This window comes from Hordeum vulgare, chromosome 6H, assembly GCF_904849725.1.
Source record: "Hordeum vulgare subsp. vulgare chromosome 6H, MorexV3_pseudomolecules_assembly, whole genome shotgun sequence".
NCBI lineage: Eukaryota > Viridiplantae > Streptophyta > Magnoliopsida > Poales > Poaceae > Hordeum > Hordeum vulgare.
In genome coordinates, this window is record NC_058523.1 from 75,833,328 (window position 1) to 75,842,211 (window position 8,884).

Consider the following 8,884-nt stretch of genomic DNA (forward strand, 5'->3'; position numbering starts at 1 on the left):
GGGTTAGCAGTTTTTCAATCCTATTTCAATCGCGCGATCGAGATTGGATGGTCCCAATCGCGGGGATGGCAAAGTGGAATTAGTGGTTGTGTAGAATATCCTAGGTGGGGAAGAGATGGAGGTTTGCGGCCCAGCAACGATATTTTAAATACCGAAAAACGTCCGACGATAAACCGATGACGGTGCCGCTACGGTCGACCGTTTGGCTGCCAAACGAACTCTGATTTCGACGAAATTTGACATGCGCCCTACCTACACTATATTAAGCCGCACATAAAGTTTCAACCCAATCCGAGAATATTTTTAAGGCACTTTTAAAAACAAGATTTTAACGATGTCGCGGGCGTGTGCGTGTGTGGTTTGTCTCGAAACGCTCAACGATGATAACGAAGAGAACGGGGAACTAATAACGGATGCAGGTTTTGAAAAGTAGTGACAAAGGAGAGCCGATGCAATGCAGATGATGCGCATGATGCGCTGATGAATGTGCCAGACAACCTAATTTCACGGCGGCATCAGAATAAAAGGGGAATCTTGTGTAGCATCGTTCTCGGGCTATCACAGTATCATCATTTCACCCACATAGCATGTGTTAAAAAGTTGAGAGGGTTACGACAAAAACTGGATGCACTTCGTGTACAAAATCGACAATCTCTTTCGAAGTATCACGATTTCGGACGAAACCTCATGTGTTACAAAGGGATATCATTTTTTGAACTTATTTCAACTCCAGACTTTTTCTGCATTCAATATGCACCATTCAAAGCCAGTCATAAATTTTCAACCCTTTTTGACTTCATTTGGTATTTTTCGTGCATTTACTCATTTTTTTGAGCTAAATGACCCTTAAATTGAGAAGCACTACAAATGAAATCTGAAAAGGTTGAAACTTGGCACGTTGTCATCATTTCACCCACATAGCATGTGTTAAAAAGTTCAGAGGGTTACAACAAAAATTCGATGCACTTCGTGTACAAAATGGACAATCTCTTTCGAAGTATCAGGGTTTCGCAGGAAAACTCATCTCAGACAAAGGGAATTCATATTTTAAGTCATTTAAACTCCAAACTTTGTGTGCATTCAAGATCCACCATTCAAAGCCACATCATCAATTTTCAACCCTTTTTGACTTCATTAGGTATTTTTCATGCATTTACTTATTTTTTAGGCTAAATGACCCTGAAATTGAAAAGCACTAAAAATTAACTCTGAAAAGGTTGAAAGTTGGAATGGTATGATCATTTCACCCATATAGGATGTGCTAGAAAGTTTAGAGGGTTACGGCAAAACCAGGATGCACTTTGTGTACAAACTAGACCATCTCAACTTTTTAGCACATGCTATGTGGGTGATTTTCGTTAATATTTTATTTGATTTTTTAGTTCCTTCTTTTTGACAAATAAATACTTTGATAATTTTAGTTACATCATAATGCTTCATAAAGCTTGCTCACATCATACACAATATTCTTACACAGAAACCGTACTTAAACACGGACATAATAGAAATAATAGTTCACATGTCCATTAGAGAAAGAACTACATAACTGAAGATACCAATCCTACTCCTCCGGATTGCAAACCTACTCGTACGAATCAGGAGACCCCCAAACACTACATAATAGATATAAAAGTGTTTTCCATTTGCAAACAGTACTCGACCTCCATATCAGAATACCCCCAAGCAGGAGATACTAGCGGTATGAGGTGACGCTTCCCATAATTGCAGATTCAAATCCTGCGGTACAACTCGTATGCAACGTACCCATCTATTGCTGCATACTCAATGTTAATAGGGTAAAGTTGGGTCTTCTCCCAAAGTTCGTGCCCTGACTTGGGGAATTTTATCTTCATATCAGCGTACTCCTCGTCGATCAGGGCGGCTGCCATATGATCCATTGAAGTCTTGTCATGCTCAATCATGATCCTGCCCTGAAGATCAATGTGGCATTCATCTCATATCTCAATACCCCAAGTGTGCCTCATATTGATCTTGTCACTCGATATATCAACGCTAGCAAAATATATGCCGTTGAGAAGGAACTCCATGAGTTTTGGAGTGCTTGCCACTACTTCAACAACAAAATGGAACAAATGTGTTAAATACTACTTCAACAAGTATATTTTAGAAGAAGTGTAATTTGGCACAAGTATAATAAGAATCATAACAATTACAATAAGAATCATAGCAAGTTTCCTATTTCCTGTGCATTTCCTATCCTATGAATCAAAAGAAGCCCCTAAGCTATGACATGTTCGCACAATATGTACAAGGAAAATTATTACGCAATTTTCCTATCCTATTCCTATCCTCCTAATTCCTATTCCTATGCAATTTTCCTAATTCTCCTATTCCTACGCAATTTTCTATTCCTAAGGAATTTTCCTACGAAAATTAAAGAAAAGCCCCATTCCTATATGAATCAAAGAAAAAGACCCAATTTTCCTATGCATTTTGCCTATGAATCAAGGAAAGTATGGCATGTTCTCGACATTTCCAATCCTCCTATTCCTATGCAATTTTCCTATCCTATGAATCAAAGAAAATCCCTAATTAAAACTATGACAAGTTTCGTATCACCTTGTCCACTGAAAGACCATGACACGTTGCTTGAAATAAAGTCGGACGATGGCAACATCGCGACCATCGGTCGTGTACTCGAGATCCTGGCCCATGAACTTGTGTTTCTCCTATTGAAGCCTTTGCTCGAACCTGGAAAGAAAAACCTTCACTTTGGCGCTTTCGTTCGTGTAGACGACATCGAGATTGATCGTGCCATGTGCGAGCACCTTCCCTTAGCGAGTGATTGAATTCATGGTGGAGGACAGGGAAGAAGAGAGGAGAGGGAGATGAATGGATCGAAATGAAGGCACTGGTCTCCATTACTGAAGGGTCGCGGTTACTGTAGCGTTTGATCTCACACGGAATAAAATCCCAGGTGCGAGAATCAAACAGTTTGGACCTTTAGTCCCAGTTTGAGCCACGAGCCCGGACTAAAAGGCCCGCTCCAGGAGAACGGTGGCCAGCATCACTTCACTACTAGGAAAAGGGCTATAGATGATATAGATACTGATGGCGCACCACACAAGCAGTGCACCACTACTATATAGTAGTGGCGCACCATGTGAGGTGTGCCATTAGTGTGATGGACACTAATGGCACACCACACACTCGGTGCACCACTACTATATTATATTTTTTTTTTTGCAAAACTACTAATGGCGCACCAGCAGCTGGTGCGCCATTAGTAACCAGGGTTACTAATGGCGCATCTGTTAATAGTGCGCCACTACTATAATTTTTTTTTGGTTTTTTTTGCAAACAACTAATGGCGCACCACAGCTAGTGCGCCATTAGTAACCAGTGTTACTAATGGCATTAGTAACCTGATTACTAATGGCGCATTTGTAGGTGATGCGCCATTAGTACTTTTGGGGACCGACCGCAGCGGCAAGCATTCGCGTCGCTTCTCTCCACCCCCCACCCATCCTCCACCTTTCTCTCCCCCATTCGCGTCTCACTCCACCCCACCCCCTCTTCTCCTCGCCCGTGTCGCGAGAAACCCTCGTGCCTTCCTATCCTCCCTCCCATGGCGGAGTCGTCCGAGAACGCCGCCGCGGCGCCCGCGCCCGCGCCACCTGCCACCCCTGCCCCGGCCACGGTCCCATCGCCGGCGCCGAAGATGTCCCCGCCTGCCAGCTCCGGGATCCCGCCGCGGTACGACCTGAACGCCAAGTGGGACGCCTGCCTCGACCTCTCCATCCGCCGCGTCGCCTACTCCTCCCTCGCCGGCGCCTTCGGGGGCCTCATCCTCTTCCGTAAGCTTCCCCACCTCCCCCTCCCCCTTCCCGTTCCCATCCGATTTCGCCAGAAAATAACCTCCCATCGGTCGAAAGTGAAGGCTCTCCCCCCCTCCTCAAGGTATGCATGCGAGCCTCCGACCCATCCCTCCGCCTTTGCCTCCTCTTCATAGATTATTATCAGGCCCTGTAGATTATTGTTCGTTCCTCTCGATTGCTGTTAGTAGTTTGGATGGACGGAACTAGATCCGTGGGTCGACGAGCTATTGTTGATTGTCGATTGCTGCTCGTTCGTTTAGTCTAGGTTGAGTAGGCTCGGTTGTAGGGGAATCTCTCTCGATTATGCCTGGATTTTCGAGCAGATCTGCCGACCGCGATGCGACTTCTGGTTGTTCGGTCCATCCATCAGTTTTATTTATCCGATTCTCCTCGGTTGTTGATAAATCTTCTAGTATTCTCATGGATTTCTGCTTTTGTACCCCTCATATTGCAACTAATAAGCCTGTTCTGTAAGGGATACATCCAACATAATCAACTCGTTTGCTCGACGCATCTACAAAGTCTTGCTTTAGGAAGCTGGTGTTGAAACAATTCGAGTATGTTTTGGTTGTTTTCTCAGGATTGTGTTTATTTGTATGATAATTCTGAATTAAATTCAAGTATAGTTCTCTTTGTAGACCGATCATATTATATTCTCTAAGATACATATTAGACCCTCTTGTGGTCGGTCTTATAGCTGCTTGTGAGTGTAGCCTTTCGATTCTACTCTTAAATTCATCTGGGTTTGAAGATATTATCCTCCATGGCTTAACCAGCTTGTTTGGTACAACTAGATCATATATACTCCCGATTGTGCTAGCCTACTAGGATTTGTTCCAAAATTTAACACTCTCATCAGTTTTCCCTAGGAGATTCTGAGTTACAATTACATCCCTGTTGTGCAATCTGATTTGTGTATCGTTTGATGAACTGCAGATTTCCCTTTATCGTGCCTTACCCTTGTATGGTATGTTTGTATTTATTTACAGATGCAGATCTTTGTGAAGATCCTCACCGGCAAGACCATCACCCTCGAGGTCGAGTCCTCTTACACCATTGAAAAATTTCAAGGCCAAGATCCAGGAGAAGGAGGGCATCCTCTGACACCATTGCAAAACTACTAATGGCGCACCACCAGCTGGTGCGCCATTAGTAACCCTCCCCCCACCATTGAAAAAAAATACTAATGGCGCACCGCTCGGGGGTGCGCCGAACCCTCCCCTGCACACTAAAATCCCCGGTCCCTCAAGCGAGCCCCCCACCCCAGAAAAAAAGCGAGCCTCCCTCCCGAGCGCGACAACTAGGGTTCCTAGCTGCCGCCACCACTGCCGGCCCGCTGCCGCGGCGCGCCCAGCTGGCCGGAGCCTTCGCTGCCCCGCCTCTGGTCTAGTACCCCAGCAGAGCCTCCCTTCGTCAAGCAGCCGCTCCCGCCAGCGACGCCTCCCTCCCTGGAGCAGGCCGCCAGTGGAAGCACCTCCGCCTCCTCCTCCAGGCCGCCGACTCCTCCTCGCTCCCCCCGGACCGCCCCAACTGTGAGCGCCTCGATCCCCTTCCCGGTGCTAACCGCATCACTCAAATCTCCCGAGAATTGATATGCAGATTAACTTGAATATGTAGATCTTAGATTATCCTTTGCCACAGTGCTAACCTCTCAAATCTTCGGAGATTTGATATGCAGATTAACTTGAATATGTAGATCTTAGATTATCCTTTGCCATGCCACGCCACGCTTCTCGGTTGGTGGACTCCTGCGATTGTAGTTCATTGATGTGTTTCATCAGGACCAAATTGATTATCCGCTCGAGCTAGGCCTAGAAACTTGTGGTGGCCAGAAATTCATTCTAATTGGGACTGTATTGTACTATTTTTTTCTGTTTCTAGTGTGTGCTAACAGTAGTAACATTTCAATTGCGAATTGCTTCTTCTTATGTTACAAAATACAAACTTTCAGTTCATTGTTTTTTTCCTTCAATTTAGACTGAGTAATTTTCGGGAAGTTGGTTCCAAGCTCGTGCTTCCCAGAATCCCATGCTAATAGAATCAATCAATAGGTTCTTGGCTTTATGTCTAATATTCATAGCTTCTGAATCAGTAGCTTCCACTGCTAAGGCGATTAGATAGCTCTTATATGAACTTGTGTTTCTCAGTTAGAGTATAAAGCTGGATAATAGAAATAAAAACTTGACATTAGCGAAACAAGTTATTTGTGTTGTTTAGGTAGTCTACACCTGTCGTATTTAGAGCAAGTTGTTGTGGCGTATATAATGTTCACAGAATGTTTTTATGCAGATTTAAATATTCAGTCGCCCCCATCCATTTTTCCACCAAAGAGATACTGTGACGTTACAGGTTTTGAGGTAAGTTTTACCCCAGTATGAACCCCTTGTGTTGATTTACATATCCCAATTGTTTTCTAAATAATAAGATTTGAATATTGAAGGCATTTAGATCTGAGATACTCAGTACTTCTTTCTTAGTCAAATGGCAAAACTGAATCTGGTTTCGTGTGAGTGACTAATATTAGTACTAGGTGAAAAGTATTTCCACTTGTTGTCACCCATTTCCCATTGCTATCCCTGCTTCCAACTACAGGAGCTTCTATGTGGGAGGGCTGGTGATTCTGCTCGGGCTTTGATGCGGCCGACGGGGTGCTGTTTATTTTGTGCTGCTTGCCTCTTTTCTGTGGTGGAAATCGGCGTGCTTAGGCGAGATGTGGAGTGCTGTTTCTAGGGTTTCTGCTCAAGTTTGCTGATTCTGGATGCCGTTGACACTTGACAGGGGCTTGGGCCATGCTCCACGAGCATCAAGACGGCCGAGAAGGAGATCAAGGAGTTGGCCATGAGGATCAATGACCTTTGTGGTGAGTAAGGACTTGGTAATATGTTTGTTGGTTTGGCTCTAGAATTTGTTCCTCGGCTAGATAGAGACCAGTTGTCTGCACTTTGTTTTGTTGTTTCACACTTTCACTAGGCTTCCATCATATGATAAATATAGCGTACTTTAAGACGTGTTGTCATGCTGATATATCAGAAAATAAATTTAATGATGAGTCCCTTTGGGCACAAGTCATGGAGAAATCATGCTGAGATGCCACCCTATTTTCCGCATTAATATGTTGTTGCTTGTCCTGTATTAGGTAGATGGTCATTAAGTTGGTACAAAGAAATCTTCAAGTCTTGAGGCAAATCATGCAAGGGTCAATATCCTTTGATCCATCTCAAATGGTGATAACATCTGGTGCGACACCGGCAATGGAAATACTGAGCTTTTGTATTGCTGATCCAGGAAATGCATTTCTTGTTCCGTCACCATACTACCCTGGGTATGTCGATCTCCTTGCTCGCATGCGTGTTTTATAATCATTGTTTGGTGTTCAGAGCGAAGTCCTTAATTTGTGACTTTATTTCCACAGATGGGACAGGGACATAAAATGGCGAACTCGTATTGAGTTGATACCCGTTCCTTGCCGGAGCACCAACAACTTCTACATCAGTATCACTGCTCTAGAAATAGACTATAACCCTTTCATTTTCTTAGCTCTCGAGTAGAATTTACAGGTTTGACTGAATTGATTAGAGGAATGGCGATTCGTTGCTGGTGTAGAGTTAGGAGTGCTTGGAGAAGGTTGCCAAGACGGTCTCCTTCCTCGTTTAGCCTTAAGGCTCATTCCTGCTGTTGCTCACAGGTAATTTAGTTCTGATGCATCTGTTCTAATACTTTTATGGAATTATATATAGGGGCTGCTGATTGTGTGCGTTTACTAGTTAGATTTTGTTTCCAATCAAGGGTGAACACTATTATCGTAGTATCATCTCCATGACTGGAAAGTTTGTGCCTATACCATTGCTTCTTTCCTTCAGGCTTAAACATTTGGTATCACATCTCATTAGAGCGAGCGTGTGACCTATGTAGATGGGATTACTTTGGATTCAGCGCAACATCGGCAGCTTATATTTATAATTTGGAAATCTTCATGTGCTTATTCTTGTATGTGAATGTTCTCTTGAAAATCTTAGCTGTATTCTTTGGAGCTTATGTGTATATATATCTCTGTGTGTGTGTGTGTGTAGTCGTCACTAGTTGAAAATTTAAGTATCTTGATAGCTCGTAAATTTTGTAACAAACATTGCTGGTGTTGTTTTCTTAGAAGCCAATATGTATCAAAATTTGTAAATCTGAATCATCTGTTTTCTTTCCCTAACGCTTTTGATTCATGCTTCTTTTGCCAGGGGAAGTTCAAAAGGACCGCGCGCTGGAGCTCATAAACGTGTGCCCCTTCTACTTCGTTTACTTATGTGGCGTGAAGACATAAAGCAAACCTTTGGAGCCATAGTTGTCATTTTTGTCATCTAAAATAATAATGGTAACATATTAATACAAACAAAATAATATTCTAGCTCAAAAAATTGTATGTGAATAATGAATGGATGCTATGGAACTATATTTTTTATGGAGCTATGTATGTATGGATGCTATGGAACTATATGTATATATGGATGCTTTGGAATTTTGGATGTATGGTTGCTATGGAGTTTTGATATATGGATCATGAAATTTGTTATGCAACTTTGCATATATGTTATGTGTTGTGGATAAGTAAAACTATTGGTCACATATCATGTATTATATATTTGATATATATGTTATGTGCTGTTGAATTTGTGGATTTGAAACAAAACATATATATGCTAGAATACCAGATACTAATGGAGCACCATGGGCTATACTAATTGCACACCTGAGAGGCATACTAATGGCGCACCAGGGAGGCATACTAGTGGCGCACCTGAGAGGCATACTAATGGCGCACCTGGGAGGCATACTAATGGCGCACCATGAGCTATACTAATGGCGCACTGGCTGGTGCACCATTAGTATACCAGATACTAATGGCTCACCTGTGGTGCGCCATTAGTAAAAAAATCTAATGGCGTGATGCTAGTGGCGCACCTATAGTGCGCCATTAGTAGCAAAAATAGGTGCGCCATTAGCAAGCCGTTTCCTAGTAGTGCTTTAGTCCCGGTTCGTGGCTCAAACCAGAACTA

The 8,884-nt window shown here is 43.2% G+C and overlaps 1 protein-coding gene and 1 long non-coding RNA gene across 2 annotated transcripts; both read left to right on the top strand.

The window, feature by feature from the left end:
- Nucleotides 1-3,556: 3,556 nt before the first annotated feature.
- LOC123405123 lies at nt 3,557-4,963 on the top strand. Its single transcript, XM_045098946.1, has 2 exons — nt 3,557-3,818; nt 4,776-4,963. The coding sequence occupies exons 1-2, from the start codon at nt 3,590-3,592 to the stop codon at nt 4,961-4,963; spliced, it is 417 nt and encodes a 138-aa protein (XP_044954881.1). The 5' UTR covers nt 3,557-3,589.
- Nucleotides 4,964-6,979: 2,016 nt separating this feature from the next.
- On the top strand, nt 6,980-8,319 carry LOC123404726. Its single transcript, XR_006611902.1, has 2 exons — nt 6,980-7,063; nt 8,069-8,319. It is a non-coding gene; the product is annotated as an uncharacterized LOC123404726 (long non-coding RNA).
- Nucleotides 8,320-8,884: the final 565 nt, after the last annotated feature.

Excerpts from the sequence above, each read along its gene's own strand:
- LOC123405123 (XM_045098946.1), top strand. The coding sequence starts at position 3,590 with ATGGCGGAGTCGTCCGAGAACGCCGCCGCGGCGCCCGCGCCCGCGCCA. Across the intron at positions 3,819-4,775 it reads CGGGGGCCTCATCCTCTTCC|ATTTCCCTTTATCGTGCCTT; the intron begins GTAAGCTTCCCC and ends GATGAACTGCAG.